This window comes from Physeter macrocephalus, chromosome 2 (assembly GCF_002837175.3).
Source record: "Physeter macrocephalus isolate SW-GA chromosome 2, ASM283717v5, whole genome shotgun sequence".
In the NCBI taxonomy this organism is placed as follows: domain Eukaryota; kingdom Metazoa; phylum Chordata; class Mammalia; order Artiodactyla; family Physeteridae; genus Physeter; species Physeter macrocephalus.
Genome location: NC_041215.1, coordinates 101480765 through 101501405, shown reverse-complemented (window position 1 = coordinate 101501405; position 20641 = coordinate 101480765). Strand labels below are relative to the sequence as shown.

Sequence of the window (20641 nt, the reverse complement as noted above, 5' to 3'; positions counted from 1 at the left end):
GGCGGGCGGGGGTGGTGGTGTGATGAAATGGGAGATTGGGATTGACATGTATACACTGATGTGTATAAAATGGATGACTAATAAGAACCTGCTGTATAAAAAAATAAAAGAAAATTTTAAAAAGAAAAAAAAATGGATGTTAGTTAATATTCATCTTTTTGTAAATCTATATCTTACTAGATTTCAAATGGGCTATCCTGTTTCCTCAACGGATCTCATAAGTATAACCCTAGATAGTGAAATACAGACATTTTGCTTTGCAGTTTAACAGATCTGTATTTTTGAAGTTAAAAACTTTTTAATCCATTCACTTGCTTCTTGAAAATTACTTTCTAAATCATCATCACCTTTGCTTAAATTTTGTATACCCATTACAGAGAATTCAGCTTCCCTTATTTTCTTCTAAATGATGAATTATTGGGGAAAATATCCAAAATTCACTCTAAAGATCATCTCTTCATGTAAATCATCCAGTTGGTCTATTTTCTTTATTAAACATCCGTCAAACCAAACATCTTTATACATTCTAGGTAAAGGTAGCCAACAATATAGTATTCACTGACATGATTTAATCTCAGGTCATGCAGTTTCAAGACTCTTGTCTCTATTGTTAATAAATAGTTTGTTCTAATAAGACAAGCTTGTCATTATTAGAGTCTGTCTGAATAGAGTCATGTGTAAGAATGTAACTTCATCTTTTCTCAGAGATAATTACATTCTCAGAGACTTGTCAAGTTCCAACATGAATATTAGCTTAACCTTCTCTGAAATATGATTATATGGATTCAGAATTACGAGTCCTTGTCTCTAGCACTTATTTCCTCTTGAATCTCACTCCCACCTTCATTGATGAGCAGCAGACAGACTTGATTTGATTATCTTATACAAATGAAAGCTACTTACCTATAGACAAGATCCTCTGATGTTTTATCAATCATATCAAGTTCCGTTTTCACTTCTGCTCCTTGTATTAGTCAGAAAGTTCTTGACTTTGCTCATCTCTGCTCCAAGTTCTTACTAAATGCAGAAATGATATGTTTATCATTCAAATCAGGACACCTGAAAGGGGACACCAAAAATAATTTAAATTACATAATTTTTTAAATATGTACTTATTGACCAACAAAGAAGTTTATCACATTAATAAACCCATTAAATCATTCTATTCAAAGGTTATTTTTCAAAACTGAAATTCTAATATTACAAAAGGCATAAACCTAGACTGTCCCCGGGAAATCGGAATGTAGGTAACCCTATTAATACATTAAAAAAAAAAATGAAGGTGGGCTTCCCTGGTGGCGCAGTGGTTGAGAGTCCACCTGCCGATGCAGGGGACACGGGTTCGTGCCCCGGTCCGGGAAGATCCCGCATGCCGCGGAGCAGCTAGGCCCGTAAGCCATGGCCGCTGAGCCCGCGCGTCCGGAGCTTGTGCTGCGCAACTGGAGAGGCCACAACAGTGAGAGGCTCGCATACCGCAAAAAAAAAAAAAAAAAAAAAAAAAGAAGGTAATATTAAACTAGAATCAAAAAGTATAGTCTGAAAGACATTAAGCCATAAGGAATAGGTGTGAACTCTTCTATTACTTTAACCCTTGAAGCTTTATGGTTTCTGCCTTAGCCATTGATACAGCTATATAAATAAACTGAATTATGTTTAGGTATAATAAGCCTGTTTCCCTGTGTTATAAACATGAAATCATAGAATCATATAACCTAAGGACTACAGGGTCTACAACTGTGGAATAGCCTTACATATTGGTCTTAATAGTCTTAAAATATTGGTAACTTAACCTGTGTAACTAAATTTGCTATGTAATTTCTAGGTAGTTCTAAAGAAAAGCTTCAGTTTAGTCACTGAAGATTGTTTTAAAGTCCATGATAACATTCCTTATAAAAACTGCATTAACTTTGTTGATGTTGATGATAATCTGCTATAAAATCATGCTTAGAATATCACGTTTTTGCTTACTATGTTTTTCTAAGAATAACACCTCATATTTATATAGCACCTTAAAATTTATGAGCACTTCACATACATTAATCTCATTTTATCCACTCAATATTTTTGTGACATAATCAGGCAACTTTTTACAAGATAAGTGAGGCTTAGAAAGGTTAAGAAAATTGCCAAAGATGACATTACTATTAAGTGATAGAACTTCGAACTTCTGATTACTAATAAATTGTCACCTGTAAGGAGGCAAGTGGGAAGTGGTTGGGTGGGGACCTGAGAGGAGAAGATCCTTAGAGAACACAGTATTTTTCAGAAATAATTTTTGTCTTATTCAAGAGTTACAGACCATCTATCATTGAATCACTAAAATTAAATCTTAAGACACAAATAAAATGTCTATTCTAATCCCTTAAGCATCTCTGAGTCAGGATCAAAAAATATTTCAATTCTAAAATAAACAAATTGTAATAAACATGAAACTGTTTAATCATGCTTTTATCAAGTAACCTAACTATGAAAAGTTTCCCAACCAAAACAGGAGTAATAGAATTAGCCTAGAATTTAATTTTTTAGATTGTTAGTCAAAATTTTTCTTTAAAAGTGTTATGCAATTCAGCACTCTGGTAAATATAAGGAACACAAGGTGAGAAAAGCCTTTTAAGTATCCCAGAAAAACTTTAATCCCTCTGAGAGCGAAAGATACCCACCTATAGGTGGTGCCATCTACTCTATATTTTGGGAACATGGCACATTTCCACATGTTTTTGAGAATATAAAGTCCACCAACAAAAACAAATGAACCTTTGGTTGCTTTTCTTCTTCCTTTCCATTCTTCTTGCTAGTAACTGCAATATAGGCATTTATCAGTCTTTGTACAGACCCTCCATGTAGTGTTTGCTATTTGGGGTAAGGGTTATTCTAGTTTAGTTATCTTTTTTTACATCCTAATGACAAGTACCAAGCTCATGCTACTTTTTATACTGATAAAATGTGTGATTCCAAGATAAATGGATCACTATCATAATTGCCTACTGAAGTCTCCTTAGCTCAAAAATTCTAACAGTGCCCACAGTTAAATATAGCTTAATGTCATTGAAATGAATTTTCTCACACTTACTTTGGTAACTATCCTTTATTTTATAGTACTTTATAAATGTTTCTTTTCTGGTTAGGAGACTATTTTGTACCTTCACAAAGTATCCTTAAGTGATACAGTAAACTCTTTGTGTAACTGCACAATTTAAAACATTTTAAACCCTAGAAGCATCTAGGTCTGATATGCCATTAAAAAATTACCCATTGTTTTTATGACTTACTCCTGATAGTTAACTATTCTAGCATTGGCAAATTGTTTCACTGTTAGTAGACATGCTCAGTCTTAAGTCAAAAGAATGGCATATATGCCCAAATCCTGGAAAGTACAATAGGTAATCAACCATGCCTCTTTAGAGAAATGGGGCTTATCTTAGAAGCTTTAGTTCATTTCCCTTAACTAAATATAAATTGCTAGTTTTTAGAAGAACTACTAGAACACTTGTACCATTTCTGTTGTCACATTCAAGCTGGGCAATTGATTTATCCTACATGCTACTTCCAGTGTTTTATTCAGCTTTTGAGATAAACTTGGGCTCCTTGATACATTCTTCTTGAATCACAATATTTAAACTCAAATCATCTAAAGCAGGCAGAGCAAATGATGAGTTTTTTTTAGACAAAAGGATTTGTCTAAACACTGATGTCTGAAGTAGGCATTTAGTCATTAGAGATGCCTTAGCTAAAATTTTCCTATTCTCAAGTGCATTGAGAAAAGCAGTATCTCCAGCAATCCTTATGTTCAGCAGTGAATCAAATAAAAATCATTTGTTGGGACTCATTCTATTCATGGAAGTTTTACTTAACAGTAGGATGTCACTCTATTAACACAAATGTTTATTAATAATTACCTGATTTTCTCTGGTTAGTCACTTTCTCAACCATAGGATCTGCCTTCTAATTTTGTATATCACTAAGTACCTAAATCTTTTTTTTTTTAATAAATCTTTACCAAAGTTCAGGGCTGGCACAAAGAAGGAAGTATAACCTAATAATTTAGAAAAACCATTTGATGTGGCTATTCTCAGATCCTTTGTAGTGAGTCTTTTTTATAGCCCTAAGATGCCTCCCTGTCTAGCAGTAGGTTATAAGGTAACCTACTCTTTCTAGTGGGAATTTCCTAAAGTACACCTTCTCTCCTCAGAATGCAGGCCCAGTTAATATTATTTTTAAAATCTTCCCCTTAGGTAATAATAAAATAAGAGCCATTTAAAGTGCATTAAAACCATTATTTTCTTTAAATCTCTTAATAGGAACCAAGGTTACATTCTATGAGAAGAAGCTTTTCTCAACCTTCATCTGTAGGTTTGAAACCTCGATATTGTTGAAGCCCACACTTTCATCCTAGAAAAGATTTCAGAGCAGAGGATTCAATTCTTACTCCACCTTCCTCCACTGATTCTGTTAAGTAGGTCTTGGATAACTATTTTATCCAATAATAGAAAACAACTAGCCCCATGCGTGGTCTGGTAACAAGTATGAGGGTTTTGGATGTACTTAAGGTTAAATGTTTTTGCTTTTTTAAGGGAAGTAAAGAAATCTTAGTAGCCAGAACATTGGAGTTACAGGATAAAATCATGGTTTCCTTTATTAATTCACACACACTTAAGTAACACAGACTTATAATCTGTAACAAACAGAACAAAGGTTTTATCTATAAAACAAGTATCTTGATAAAGTTTGAAAAATTTGGTCATCATCTGGCTATCTTATCAACATGATAATGTCATATACAACCACTTAAAAACATCTTTGGTGTTTGGATTTTACAGTTTTATTTTTTTAACTTTTAAATGTTTTAAAGTTTTTAGACACAGCATGGCATATACAGAATATACATAGCAACAAACCATTTGTTGTAATAAGGTAAATTCAAAAAATTGAATTCTCGATAATTAGGGAGATCATATGTATAGAAGATTCTAGCTTCCACATTATTTTGGTTTCACTATATCTAGGTTTGTGTATATTTTACTTATATTAAGTGTTTTTGATAAAACATTTCAAATTCTAGGTTTACATTAGAAATTTTGCCAGATATTAATATATATATAATTTGTATATATAATATCTGGAAATCTGTCATATTTTGACCATTTATTTTATACTAATTACTATGGCCAAAGTTAATACAATTCTTAAATATACTTCAAGATATCTCCATATTTATTTCTGGCCCTCTTGTTATTCATACTAGAAGTATAAGGGTTCTTATAGCATCTTAGCAAGTATAAGCAATCACTGCATATATCATGTCCGATTCAATACATATTTCTTCCTTTAACACAGTGACACTATCAATATTCCTTTTTATCTTTCATTCAGGTCTTAGTTTGTGAGGTCTTTAGACTTTAAAAACATTAACTTTGACTAAATAAAACTTAACCACAACATTATTTTTCATCCTTTAAATACAAAGTGCCACATTAAGTAGAACTTTTTAAATTAAAAAATGGTCATGCCAACTTTTCTTTAAATGCTACCTGTTTAATATATATCCCAACTTTCTTCTGCAAAAACATTATATTCCTTTTATAGAAGGTTGGGCTAATAATAAAGAATAAAAATTGTTATGTAAATAAGCAATATTTAAATTGACTAGATGGAAATTATAACATTTATTTAAATTTGATTGCACAATGCTAGGAGTCTTATTTTTTTCACTATTTTAATTTCACGTCCCCTCAAAGAACTAGAGGTGGTTTGCACTTCTGTTAGGAAAGAATAAGAATTATTTATTTTTTTAATTATATTTTAAAACTTTCTTACAATATTAGATAACCCAGTTATAACTTGAGTTAATTTTTTTAAACTCTGTCTCATAAAGAATAATGAACTATCCATTGATGTATATATTTTTGGAGTATATCACCAAAATGTTTCTGGGCTAAAATATTTATGCTGAGGAATAAAATGTAATAGCACAGTTATAGAATAAATAATATAAAGAATATTCTGGCACATCCAAAGGCCAGTCCACCTATTGAGAGTATTTTATTTTGCTACATTAATTTTGAAAGTAGCATGCTGTATGTTATGGTCCAGTGTTCTATAATTAGAGCCCTAGTCAAAAAGATCATGAAACAATATAATACTCCACTTGTCTGGTGTTTTCAGTATACATTTTAATCCCATATTTATAATTCAGGCTTATTCAGTATATAACAAGGCATTTTTGTTCTAAAACTTTTATAAATGTCTAGAGTCCAAGAATAATTGCATTTTGCTTCAAAAACAGATTTACATTGGTATTTTCTTAGCTAATATATTGTAGGCAGTTGTGCTCTTTACCAAAATGTTATGATGTACTTCCACAGTGCATTCATTCAATTCTGTAAAGATTATATTACTTCATTTTTCTCTCCAGATATAAAATACAGAAAAAATGGAGGTAGTATGAAAGTTAATGTACCCAAAAAAACCTGTTCTGCTTACATTGTGATGTTTTCCTCTTATTTTATAGCTAATATAACATATCCATGATAGCAAAAACAGCTTTAATAACTATAAGAGATCAACGTTTTAGCTTTTAATTATCAAGGTCCTTTTTATTATGTCCTGATATAAAAATGAACAAAGATAAGGAAACTAAACCCTCATGCTTAGCCCCATATAGTTCTGAAACAACCAATGATAGTACATAAAGGAAACAGTATTACCTAAGAAAGCATATCTTTTTTTTTTCCTTTGGTATTTTGGAGAAAACATCTAAAGGATAATAATTTTAAAGTATACACTAACAATTTGAGATTATTTTTAATACTTTCAATGTGTTTCTTGCTAATCATATTTAGGATTTTTGTTTTTAACATGTCTAACTGTGGTACCAAAGCAAAGAAAGCTACACAGTATCCACTTACATATTTTTAGCAACACATAGAACAAACTTCTTAAAATCCTTATTAGTATGTGATCTATTATACAAACTGTTTTTTAAAAGATACTAATAGATGTAAATTTTTCCTACCCTATACATACCCAAATACTGACTAGTAAAGTCAACCTTAGGGTTATTTTATTCAGGCAATATCCAATTGCTTGTGAGAATGGCTCTCAATAAAATAACACATTTAATATCCTAGTGTCTGTGCCAAAGGAAAAATGAAAATAAACTCAGCAACAATCCTATGTTTACCAAATACGTTTTTATGCCTGTGCCCTAGCTGTGTGTCTATCTTTAAAGAATGACTTGTTTAAAACTCAAGCTCAGACTTACCTACCTTCACATATTGAATATTTAAAACATCTACCTCTACAAACTTACCAATGATGGGTTTTGATAACTTAGTTGAACTTGGCTAGCCCCCTTCACACTCCATTAGATGTTAAGCAGTAAGTTTTCATTATTTTTCCTTTGTTTTTCTGTCTGAGATTAGGTTGATTTCCTACACTTAGCTACACAGTTATATATTTATTTTGGTTTTTGTGCCCCATAACTCATAGCTTCACTTCTAGATGGTCTCCATGAACTATGGAAAAAGGAAGAAGTGCTATATACTCTCCTTAGGCTAGAAAACCAATTTTATGACATTATTTACATCCAAAAATGTTTTATTTAAAATTTGTTAGGAATTAACTATCTTCTAGAAGCTGATTTTTATGTGGACAACATTTTAATAAGAAAAAACTTTATTCTTTGAGGATTGATTATTAACTAATAGATTTTTTTTAACTGGGTCAGTGTCATAATGAATGTTAAAAATATTTCCTTTATACTCACCAAAAGATACTCCTTCTAAATCTTAAAATGGGGTGAAAATCCAACCATCAGCTTTCATGCACTTAACTATATATATTTTCAATAATTCATTGTATTTTAGTACTTAATGATCTTCTTTTTTAATACCAAAATGGGCTTCTTCTTATACATTGTAACTTGATTTATTTAATTACATTCCAGTAATAAGCTGTAAAATGAAATTGAACTCAGGACTAAAAAGTTTTGCTTTTTAAAAATGTAGGGAGTTTCCATAAAATAATTTTATAGAAATTTAAATATAAAAAGTTAATGCAATAATTTCAGTTTACCAGGATTGAAGGTTCTTTGCTTTAGGAATGCCTATATAAATTCCTTCAGCAAGTGATTTTTAAAGGTAATCTTAAAAATGCTATATGTAGGATATTTTTTACAATACATCAGTCTGATTCCATAAGCAAGTCATAATCTACCATGTAAAAAATACTGGAAAAGTACCCATCATGCCTTGCTAACTATGGGATTATATAGCTTGAATTTAAACAGAGTTCTGAAGAAATTATTTAAAACATAAAATAAAGGTGTAGATGTTCTTAGCTTCCAAGTTAGCAAGGACTTTAATACCTTTTGATATATTTTTAAAAATACAATTCAGATGATAGCTAAGAGACCTATATACACATAGGATTCATCCTGAACTTCTTCAAGGTGCAGCCCATGTCCAACTTTAGCTACATTTCATTTAAAAAGTAAAATATGACAGAGTATTCTTTATGCAATTCATAATAAAGTCTCTAATCTGTGGAAGTTAAAACATGTCTTGACCATCATATATGACATATATCGGATATAATTTACCAGGAATTATCCAGTATGTGGCATTTTAGCTAACAGGGTGGTATTTACTTTGGTAATAACTAGAGTCAAGGGCATTTAATCTGGTTTCGGCAAGCTTTTTAGGAAAGATGTCATAAGAATATAGTAAGAAATGTTCAGTAAATTCATAGAACTTAAATTGTTAATAAATAGATGAGTCTTTTAATAAGTTCATTTGTATTAAAACTTTCATTTGTATGAAATGAAAAAATTTCAGTGTTTTTGACCTCTAATAAAATTCTCTGGCTTTGTTACTTTAATAATTAATTCAAATAAAACTCTTGAATATTGATATGTTTTCATGTTTAGAGATAAATGTGTAAAGTATTGATTAGTAAAATGTTATTTTTAAATACTTAGATTTATGAATTTATGACAACATACTTTCACTTAGGGAACTGTTGGATTCAAAAATTTGTAACACTCTTCTGAAACTAAGAAACAAAATAATCTTAAGGAAAAAGAAAAATAGAGACTATAGAGTTATTAAAATTTTTAACAATTTACACTAGAACACATAAGCAGGCTTCAAATACAAAGGAAACTATTGAAAGCAAAAAAACAAATATATTTTATGATAAGGTAAGCATTTTTTCTAAGTATGTTTCATAATCTAGCTATCAAGAACCGATTCCTCTTCTTGAAACACTGAATGTATTTTAATTAAGTGTTCTATTTAGACTTTTCATCTTTAGATCTTTGGATCTGATTTTACTGCTTCCTCTTCCCCACAGTACAGTTCCCTCAGTATACACTCAGGGATTGTCGTGGTGTTAATGTTAAGGATGGGGCTGAGGCTCTGGAACTAAAACAAGTTTGAGCCTAGGCTCTCCTGTTTTATAAGCTGTATAACCTTAGCCAAGTTATTTAACGTCTCTGTGTCTCAATTTCTTATCAGTTAAACAGAGTTAGAATAATATTTCATAGGGTTGATGGAAAAAGTAAATGAGAGAACACAAATAAGGAACACAGAACTGGTGGTCCTCTTCCTTCACCTTCATTTATCAATTAGAAGACTTCTTCAATTAGAAAGTTTGGCAAAATTATGGCCATGGGGTCCTCCCCTTTTAATAATCTAGAGAGGACTCACTGAACAAGTATATTTGCTGACATTTCTATTCAAAAAGCAAGTTATTATTTTCGCAGAAGCATGCATGGAAAAGATAAGGTTTTAGAATCACAAAACCTTACCTGCTATAAATTTTTCATTTTTTTCTACCCTTAACAGTGATGATACACTTGGGTAGTGAGCATTAAAGACTGAAATGCTAATGTCTAGTGTAAGTTATTAATTTTTACTTTCTCATTGCCTGGTTTCTCTGAACTCACAAATGGCAGTCTCCTTTCTTTCCAAACTTGAACATTTCTTGTCATTTTCAGTTTTAACTTTTTATATTTTGAGGCTGTTGTTGGATTATACAAGTTTAATTGTTATAACTTATTGGTACATTATTCCTTTTATATTAAGTCTCACTTCATCTTTAGTAATGGTTTTCCCCTCAAAATAGATTGTCTACTATTAATATTATGATACCAGCTTTCTTTTGGTTAACATATGCCTAGTGTTTCTTCATGTCTTATTTTGTTATGTTTAAGTATATACCTTTTAACTACATATAGCTAACTTTTTAAACTTAAGCTTGAATATTGTTGTCTTTTGACAGAAAGTCCATCCTATGACATTTTGTTTTATTATAATTACTGATATATTTATATGCATTTCTGCCATCTTATTATGGGTTTTCTTTTACCATATTTTTCATTTTTCTTTGCCCTTTTTTTCACCTTCCTGTCTTCTGTTGGATTGAGTTTTTTAACATTTCATCTGGCTAAGAAGAAATACATTCTAGTTGTATTATTTTAGTGATTAACTAAATTGTGTAATATTTACACAATTAATATTTATTATTTATTTAATATTTATTATTTAATTTAATATGTACAGGCTTTTAACCAGTAGACATTTCTAGATAAGTTCAAAGGAAGTCAGATTACTGAAACTATCGTATTTAATGTGTTCCAGAGTAAAGGTTATTACCTTTTTAAAAATATTTTAATCAGGAAAAAATGTGTAATGAGTCATATTTTTATTGAATGTATTGAATTAAGAGAATAGAACAATGATTCCAATCTGTAACAGTCAACCATAAACTCGTTTTTGAAGGTTCATCTTCCTGTTCAATCCCACAAACCAGTGACTGTCAACCAATGAGGGGGTATATGTACAAGGCATGGCCTTAAGAGTGGTAGCATAGGGAGGTTAGTACCATTTTACCCCTACCATACACTAAGAAAATTAGCAACATCCATTTCCACAGTTATTCCTAGAGCTGTCCCTCCAGCTTACCCAGTGAGTCTTCCAGGCCCTCTGCAGATGTTTCATCCAAAAATCCTTAATGAATTGAAGGCAGAGCTCATCTCTCCTTGGAGTTATTTTCTTCTTGCAGATCATACATTTGGTTTCCTGAAACATTCTGACATCTCATACCATACTGTTCGTAAGTGAGGAGCTGTGGACTTGAAAATCTATGGTAAGTAAACTGTGTCATAAACCAAATGGGAGTGAAATACAGTTCATAGCCAAGGATGGAACTTCTATAATATAGTCTCACCTTACTTTGGTGAAGATCCAAGTAAGGCTGAAGCTGCCAATAGCTATTCATGAGAAGAGGCACTGTAGAGAGTATATTATTTGTAGTTGTCAAGGCCATAGGAAGATCCTCTTGGTGTGTACCTCTTCCCAATCCCCTTTACTCATCATGGAAATTTAAGTAGAAACTGATTAATGTGATATAATCTTAAGCAAGGTATTTTACATATGGTCAACTATTCCGTTAGATGGTTCCCCTTAATTCAGAGGATCTATACTGGATAACCCAGGACTACCTAAAAATAAGTCAGTTTCACCTCTAAGGTTACACTAATGCAGGCCAACACTGGTTAGTCCCTTCCTCTCAGCTCAAAGTAGTTCTGGATGATAGAAGAAAGCACCTTAGGCTGGGGCTTCTCCTATCCTCTATCTCAAAAAAGAATAAGACCCTCTTCTTGAAAGGCTAAAATCCCCACTAATTAACCTTAATTAACTTGGTTGTTACTGTTCTGGCCCTTCCAGCAATGTTAACCTCCAAATTTAGGGTGTTCCTATTGATAGAAGTTAACCAGTCCTATCCAAAGCTCCTACAAGAAGGGGCAGGGCCAGCTGTGTTGTGCTGAAATGACATATTTCATACTGTCTTAGTTTTGCAAGGGGCTCCAAGGCTTTGTTCTAGAACTGAACCCTCTAACTTGTACTCTTGGTTACCTCGACCTGTGCCCTAGCTCCCCCCAGGCTCTCTCAGCAAAAATAGACACATGACTGCCAGTAGGTCCATACCTTTTCAGATCCACTGATATTACTCATTCTGGCAAAAGATGAGGGCAAGGACCCATCAAGGTTTACAGCATCCCAGACCTTACCAGCAAGAACAGTTGTTCTCCATCTGGTAGAACTATGGATAGGGGGGGACTGCCTCTAGGAGGCAATTATAGATTGTCAGACAGCAGCTTTATAGACCAAGTCTTAGTCAAGAGGCATGACTGCTTCCCCACTGTAACTCAAGGTTACACTAATGCAGGCCAACACTGCAACTACACACTCACTTAGGGGTGAAGCAGAGAGCCAGGAAACCTTCCCTACCATAATGCCCAAGGAGTAATCTGTTGAGTAGTTGGTACTGCCACCTGCTACCCAAGCTACTTCATGATTATAAGTCTTCCTAGTTGGAGGCCCACAACCTGACCAACTTTACTTCAATTTCGGAACTTCCCAGATCTAAAGAGTTATGTGCCAATCATAGATACAGCTATAGGGGAAAAAGAAAAAAGGCCTGTGCCTTGGCGCCCATGTCCCAGCCTATGCCTTCTTGAGTGCATCAACTTAAAATTCAATTTATCAGGCTCTTCTCAGCCCTTATAGAGTCACACAGGTGCTTAAGAAAAATAATGAGGCCTACTTCCAGAATAAGTGTGAGATTTCAATGAAATGAGACTGTAACTATTTCTTGTTCCTGCCTATTCTTGACCTCCATATAGCCATAGGTCTTCTGACTTCTGAGGTGCCTAATCTACGAGTTCACTTGTGGAATAGCCCTCTAATATACAATGGTGCCACACGTATACATTGCCCACAACTTCTTGCATGACTTCATAGTAGACTGTAGTCTACTGGGTTGACAGCTTATTATTACTTTAACGTGATATTCCATGAACACCTGAACAGTGCTCTATCACTCATGCAACACTGCCTCCAAGAATACTCTAAAATGAATATTTGACAGCCTTAGGGTAGTACTTGGGAGAAACTTCCTTTCTGGTCAAGGAACCCACAAGATGCCAGATAAGGTGTTAGCAATTCTGGAATAGGGGACTTCTTAGATGTCTACAAGTTTATCATCATCTTCTCCCACAAGTGGTTAGGATGTCCTCTCTTGGAAGTGCATCCCTGCCAGTTTTAAGTCTCACCTATCCTCCACTTGCCATTCTTAAACTGCTGGATTAAATAACACATCACTTCAGTACCCAAAGGGTATTTGCTTTACCTGTTTTGCCTCCTACAGAGAATCCAACTGGTTCATCTTCCATATCACCACAGAATAAGTCATATCCAACTTACCACACTTCTTCACTTAAAATATCCTGTCTTCTGTAAAAATTATGCCCTCTCCTCTTTGGTTTGCCTGTTTTCCTGTGTCCTCCAGTACCACAAATACTCTGGTAGAAGTTAAGTGCCTACACAAATGACAGACTGCACAAAAGGAACTCTATTAATACCCAGTAAGCCAATGTCCAGTGTACTGACCAGCGTTAGGCCATAGGAAAGATCATTCAAGTGGAAGACACTGTCCCTCCGTTCATGATAGGAACTCTAAGACTTATAATGGCACTTCGAAGGCAGAAGTTACCAATGCTGGTTTTCCAAGTCTGTTTTCCTTCATCCATGTAAACACATCCCATCTCTTTCACTACTCTGCTATCCAGTCCTGAGATATTACACTCCATCCTAGGTCCCAGTAATCTACCCTAGTAATCCCAGCAGGTAACTGGAATATGTCATATGGAAAGCCCAGGATTCCATTATGAAGAATAAGGAGGATCTAAAGGAACACTGGTAGAAATGGTCCTTCCACCTTTAGAATGCCTTCAAGCATTCTTTTCTAAGCAATGTTTCCAAGCAACCAGAAATCTCTCGCCACACCAACTAATAAACAGAAATTGGAGCTGAACAGTAGCACTCAGAATAAATCTGGGGGAACTACCAGCACAGTTTACTTCATGATGAGCCCTCTCTGCTTGCTACCATGCTTAGAATGGATATCTCAAGGCAAGTTCTCATTTTAAACTTTGCCCTAGCTGTCCAATCACCTATGAGATATAATGCTGGCTTACTATGTTGTAGTCATTGTATAAGTTGATACCTTAACATCTTCTCTGTGATGTTCTCTTATGGAGCCTTGGAGAGATCCCTAAATCCAGTTTGAGATTCCTGGAGCATTGATCATTTCCTCCCTTCACCATCACCTTCAACAAATGCAACAGAACAGGTCTGGATAAGGTACTTAGAAACTTTTAAACTTTAATAACTTAAGTTAAAGGAGCAAAGGAAATAATTAGTAAAAAACTACTTGAGAGCTTCCCTGGTGGCGCAGTGGTTGGGAGTCCGCCTGCCGATGCAGGGGATGCGGGTTCGTGCCCCGGTCCGGGAGGCTCCCACATGCCGCGGGGCGGCTGGGCCCGTGAGCCATGGCCGCTGAGCCTGCGTGTCTGGATCCTGTGCTCCGCAACGGGAGAGGCCACCGCAGTGAGGCCCGCATACCACAAAAAAAAAAAAAAAAAAAAAAAAAAAACTACTTGAAAGTAAATGTATTAACATTTATATTAGCTATTCCACAACTTCTATATTGTATTATAGATCCTGATTGACCAAAAGAAATCATATAAGGTAAATTACGAATGTGGATAACAAAATTAAGACCAAGAAATATAAAGAAAATATTGCCCTTTTGAACTATCTACAGATTTTTAAAATCATACCTGTAAACCTAATGTTTAATATTAAAGTTTAAAAATTTTTTAACATACCAAGTACCTCAAGAGAGCTTTATAATTCATCATAGTCCAAACAAACGTGATACCTTTACTTATTAGCTTACTAAACATTTAATAGAGTAAATGCCCTTTTTCAGTAGTCTGAAAAAAACTAAGGATTCTGATCTTTCTATTGCTTACTGTAAAACAGCAGTGGTTGCAGTTACCCTTATTTTAAGAAAAGCAATAAAATTTTTTCTTTAAATTTAAATTATGCAAAATTAGGAAGCAGAAAACCTAAACATTCTGAAACCTCAATGTTAAGTAATTAAATGTGTGAGACTAGAGCCATCTACTGGTTAAAGTGTAATGTTACAAAGCACAACTACTGGATTATTAACTAGCAAAGCAGGGAGTCATGGTTGTTAAGAATTGAGAATATAAACATAGGCAAAAATCATCTAGTCTAGGACACTGGTTTTTAAAGGTTTAATGAAACAACCTCTTTTTAACAGGAGACCCAACATATATAACAAAGTGAAAGCTGAGGGAGGGGGCCTCCAACCCCCACACGCACTAATTTGCCCAGCAGAGGCCAGGCCAGTGACAAACAAGCCATGAGAGGTAGTCTGGGCAAATAACTGTGGTTTGGACAGAGGCACAATGAGAAGGAGTAGTATCAGCAAAGTTGTCTCTTACCCACCTTTCCCCTGGAGACATCTTAGAGACACTGGGGTGCAAAGGACAGTGGTTAATGGACACAGAGAACTGAAGAGCAGGGAGTAGGCTCCTGAAAGGCTACAAACCTCTTTTCACAGGGACGTTACTTATGTGCTCATTTGATGCAACATTTTAGAAAGCATTAGTATAACTTTCCTGAAAATGAAAAATAAGAAAATAAGACGTTTGCTTTTTTACCACAAGCTAATAAGAACTGAGTTTCTAGGTCTTATGGGCTTTTACCAGCCAGGCCCTGGACTGGTCCAGTCTTGGAAACAAGACCCCAGTTTCAGGTCCCAGCCTCCTCCCTTCAAAAGGGCATGGATGTCCATAGAATCGAGGCAAGAAATGGAGCTCTCCAAGGCCCCTCTCTGTGGCAGAGATCCCCAACCTAGACAGCAGCTTATCAGCTAGGCTTGGGGTGACAGGCTGGAGCAAAGTTCCAAAGACTCGCAAACATTCCAAGGCCACATGAAGCACAGTACCCAGCCAGGGAGCATCCACTGGGCTCTCCCAGTTCAACTTCCATGGTGCATGCCTTTGGACAAAGCCATTAGTTTGCCGGACACAGCTGGATACTGCCTCCAGGGCCTTATAGATCTGAAAGTTATCATAGTGGTCTGCCACCTGCTTGGGCAAAGTGGCCACTGCGCTCACCAGAGCATAGTCCTCTGCCTGAGCACGACCTGATGGCCCCACCAACCCTGGCTCACTGGGAAAGCAGGTAGTGCAAAAAGCCGGATAGGTCCCAGAAGGATTTATTCTGTTGGCAGTGCATCGGTTCAAGAGACCTCCCAAAGCAAATGCCAGCTCGGAATCCAACAACTTAACCACCTTTTCACCATAGTAATCACAGTCCCAGTTGGGGACGCCCTGACGAAGGAGAAAGTAGCGGAAACCATCCACAGTATAGCGGTCAAGGCATGTCCTGGGATCCACCACGTTGCCCAAGCTCTTAGACATCTTTTGACCACAGACCGTCCAGTGGGAGTGAACATAGATGCGGTGTGGTGGGCTCATGCCGGCCCCTAAGAGGAGGGCAGGCCAATAGACAGCATGGAATTTGAGAATGTCCTTGCCTATGATATGAGAGGTGGTGGGCCACCAAGATTTGAACTCAGCGTTTGGGTAGCCAATTACAGTAAGGTAGTTGACCAAGGCATCCAGCCATACGTAGATGGTCTGCGAATCGTCCCCGGGCACCGGAATGCCCCAGTGCAAGTGGCTACTCCTTCGAGAGACGGATAGGTCCGGCAGCTCCTCTTCCAGCCACTGAAGGACTGCGTGATGGAATGGCTCCGGGGTGATGGCCTGAGGGTCGCCCCGCAGCCACCGCTGGAGCGGCTCCCGGAACTGGGAAAGCCTGAAAATGTAGTTTTCTTCCTTGGTCCAGGAGACGGGATGCCCGCTCTCCAGAGATACAGGACACAAATCCCCCGACGGACCGGGCTGCCTGGTGACCTTGGCTTCAGGCAGGAAGCACTCGTCAGAGGCGCAATACCAACCTTCATAGAGCCCCTTGTAGAGAAGACCCCGAGCCTTCAGCACCCCCCAGAAATGCTGCACAGCCATCCGATGCCGGGCCTCAGTGGTGCGGATAAAGTCGGTGGAGGAGATGTCAGCCTCCCGGAAAAGCTGCTGGAACTGGGCAGAGACTCTGTCGCACAGCTCGGACGGAGCCAGGCCCGCAGCGGCTGCTGCCTGCTGAATCTTGAGGCCGTGCTCATCAGTACCAGTGGAGAATCGCGTGGCGGCGGCGCTGGGAACTCGGAGGCGATGGTATCGGCACAGGGCGTCAGCCAGTACCGCCGAGTACAGGTGCCCGATGTGCGGCGCCGCGTTCACGTAGAAGATGGGTGTGGTGAAATAGGCGCGCGCGTCGCGGGTATCGTCCTGGACACCGAGAGGGTCCGAACTGTAGTGGCGTAAGCTAAAGTCCTCCAGGAGCGAGAGCCTACTCGCCCCCGTGCGTCCTAGCAGCCGAAAGGCAGAAATCCGCAGCATGATGCCTGCGGAGATGAAGCGGCGGAGGTGGGGGTTCTGGAAGCACGTGTGAGGGGCGCATGCGCAGCCGGGCCGCACCGCCGCTTCCGTCCAGAGAGCCAATGAAGTCCGGCCCCGAGCGCCGGCCCTCCGCCGCTCCGCCCACGCTCCCCCTTCCGTGGGCCTCGGATACAGCGGTTGTGAATTGCAGGAGCGAGCGAGAACGATAGCTTAGAGGAACTGGCTGCTGAAGGAGAGGTTATGAAGCAGATAAATCTTTATCTGTCTATATCATACTGCGTGTCCTGCTTTGTAATTTTATATTTATGAATCTGGTTTTTTTCTCCAGACTGAGTTGCTTGTGGGCAAGAATTTTGTATTCAGGCATTTCTGAAACACCAGTCAGTGGCTGGCACATTGCAGGAGTGTGCCCTCTACGTAGGCTCTGGTAAACGTAAGGATCTGAAATATCATATACATTTCCTCTCAGAACCTAGTGGGCACAATAAATCCATAAGGGAGGGGGGAGAAGGGAAGGAAGAAAAACAATGACCTAAAGCACTTGAGGGAAGGATAAGAACTGAAAAAGTAAGAGAAATCCTTTCTCTAAACGCAGTTTTTGTTGAATCAACAAAAGAGGTAGGCTTGTGATGTTCCCAGTCTTTGCAAAGATTACTGAGATCCAGAAAGCTGGAATGCAGTACGTTGTCACTCTGCACCTAAGGAAAAAGCAGTCTTCAAATTTATTTCTCAACGTAGTTGTTAGTAATATTCTTTTTAAATGGTCTTGAAGTTCTTCTAGAGTAGTGTTTTTCAAGTTTGCTTTAGTAAGGGAACCCTAGCTCTTTTCGAAAAGGATGACTCGGGAGCCCAGAATTGGATTAATATTAACCCTTGCTTCTTGACATACTCTCATCTTTGGTCTATCTTTTTTTCCCCCATTTAACTTAATAATTAAAATAATAATAATTTAGTAATAAAATAATTTTATTTTATTAATTTAATAATAAAATGGAATGGAACACCTGTGACCCCACAAGCCAACCTAAGAACTAGAAGTGTTTTTCTAAATGTGGTCCCAGAAGAGCAGCATTAGCAACACCTGGAACCTTGTTAGAAATGCATATCCTTAGGCCCCACACTCCCCTCCTGAATCAAAAACTCTGGGGGTGGTACCTAGCAGTCTAGGTTTTAATGAGTTTTCTAGGTGATTCTGATGCACACCAAAGTTTGAGAACCACTGAACTAGGAGATTGCCAGTGATTTAGATCTGTGTGCTCTTTTTCTCCTTGTCTTCCTGTCTTCCTCCCAGAGGTAATCATTGTCCTGAATTTTGTACTTTTGCATTTATGTTATTACATATAAAGTATGTCTAAGCAACATATTGTTTAATTTTGCTTGTATGAAACATTCTAAAAAAGGATATCATGGGAATTCCCTGGCGGTCCAGTGGTTAGGACTTGGCAGTGGGTGCAGTAGCGGGGGTTCAATCCCTGGTCCGGGAACTAAGATCACAGAAGCCATGCGGTACAGCCAAAAAACAAAAAAAGATACCATACCACGTATAGTGTATTCATGTTTTTGCCTGTAACTAGTTAATTCATTTTGACTGCTGCATAATAATTTATGAATTGAGGCATATGGTAAGTTGGGTCTGATTTCCGTGGTGATATAGAAAGTAGACCAATCAAATGCTCTTTAGGAGTTACAATAGATACAACAAATATCCTTTTTCTACTTAGTTAATGTGCTATTTGATCCAGCAGTTTAAGAAGGGCAAGAGAAGGATAGGTAAAACTTAAAACTGGAGGGTATGTACGGTACCCTCCAGAACTACGAGACAAACCCAGTTCAAGTATCTGAGAAATCAGTTTCTCCAGAAATTATTTTTTTTCTCCCCCAATTCTTTTTTCCCCCTTGTCCATGGAATCAATTCTTCAACGTACAAAGATGCTATTTTTTCTCCCATCTTAAAAAGAAAAAAATTCTCAATCTCCACTACTGCTCCATTTCTTTCCTTTCCTTTATAGCAGAGCTTCTTAAAAGAAATGGCTGGTAATGTACATTTGAGTGGTTCAAGTTTTTTGCTCTTAGAAATCGTACAGCTATTAACCCTCTCATCTACATGTATCTCCTGGTACTTATATGCTAAAGTTTCTCATGGGTGTATACCTAGGAGTGCTATTGCTTGATCATAGAGGATGTGAAAGTTCAATTTCACAAGATAATGCTATTTTCCAACCTGATTAAACAAATTTACATTCCCATCAGCGACATACCCTTAAAGAGGTCTCCCTAATTCTTGATATCATCTACTTCTTAATTTTTTGCCAGCTCAACTAAGTATAAAATGAGTTATCTCACTAATATTCGTAGAAACACTAGTCTCAATAACCAAAAGACAGAAACAACCCAAACATCTATCGTCTGATGACTAGATAAACAAATGTGGTATTGAATATAACCACACAGTGGAATATTATTCAGCCATACAAAGTACTGAATGAAGTACTGACAAATGCCACCACATAGATAAATCTTTTATTTATTTATTTATTTATTTTTGGCTGCATTGCTGCGCGTGGGCTTTCTCTAGTTGAGGTGAGTGAGGGCTACCCTTCTATGTGGTGTGCAGGCTTCTCATTGCGGTGGCTTCTCGTTGCGGAGCACAGGCTCTAGGCGCGTTGGCTTCAGTAGTTGTGGAACATCAGCTCAGTAGTTGTGGCTCGCGGGCACTAGAGCGGAGGCTCAGTAGTTGTGGCGCACAGGCTTAGTTGTTCCGCGGCATGTGGGATCTTCCCGGACCAGGGCTCGAACCCATGTCCCCTGCATTGACAGGTGGATTCTTAACCACTGTGCCACCAGGGAAGTCCCTAGATAAATCTTTGAAAATAACCAGACACAAAAGACCATATGTTTTAGATTCCATTTATATGAAATATTCAGAATAGACAAATGCACGGAAACACAAAGAATATTAGTGGTTGTCAGGTGCTGGAGGAAGGTTGGAGTAGAGAGTGAATGTTTAAAGGATATGAGTTTTCTTTTGGGGGTAATAAGAAAGAGTTCTAGAGCTAGATAATGATGATCATTGTACAACACTGAATGTACGGTTGACTCTTGAACAGCATGAGTTTATCCACTTGTATGCAGATTTTTTTCAATAAATACATAGTACTGGGGACTTACCTGGTAGCGCAGTGGTTAAGAATCCGCCTGCCAATACAGGGGACACAGGTTCTAGCCCTGGTCCAGGAA

General features: G+C 37.0%; 1 protein-coding gene across 9 annotated transcripts in view; it reads right to left on the bottom strand.

Annotated features, from left to right (window-relative positions):
- MARS2 (methionyl-tRNA synthetase 2, mitochondrial) overlaps positions 1-17434 on the bottom strand; it is a 129925-nt gene extending 112491 nt beyond the window's left edge. For 4 of the 9 annotated variants that reach the window (XR_008618933.1, XR_003677279.2, XR_003677277.2 and 1 more), the window contains exons 1-4: positions 16058-17434; positions 11230-14173; positions 10965-11134; positions 904-1059 (exon numbers count right to left, since the gene is read on the bottom strand). Coding sequence is in view for 2 of the 9 variants with exons in the window: in XM_028480511.2 (XP_028336312.1) it covers positions 15533-15556; positions 15644-17404 (1785 nt within the window). In the remaining 7 variants the exon portion in view is untranslated. Of the gene's footprint in view, positions 1-903; positions 1060-10964; positions 11135-11229; positions 14174-14222; positions 14424-15154; positions 15557-15643 lie in introns of those variants that run through there. The other 5 variants (XR_003677280.2, XR_003677276.2, XR_003677275.2 and 2 more) reach the window with 5 other exon arrangements.
- Between the last annotated feature and the right edge of the window lie 3207 nt (positions 17435-20641).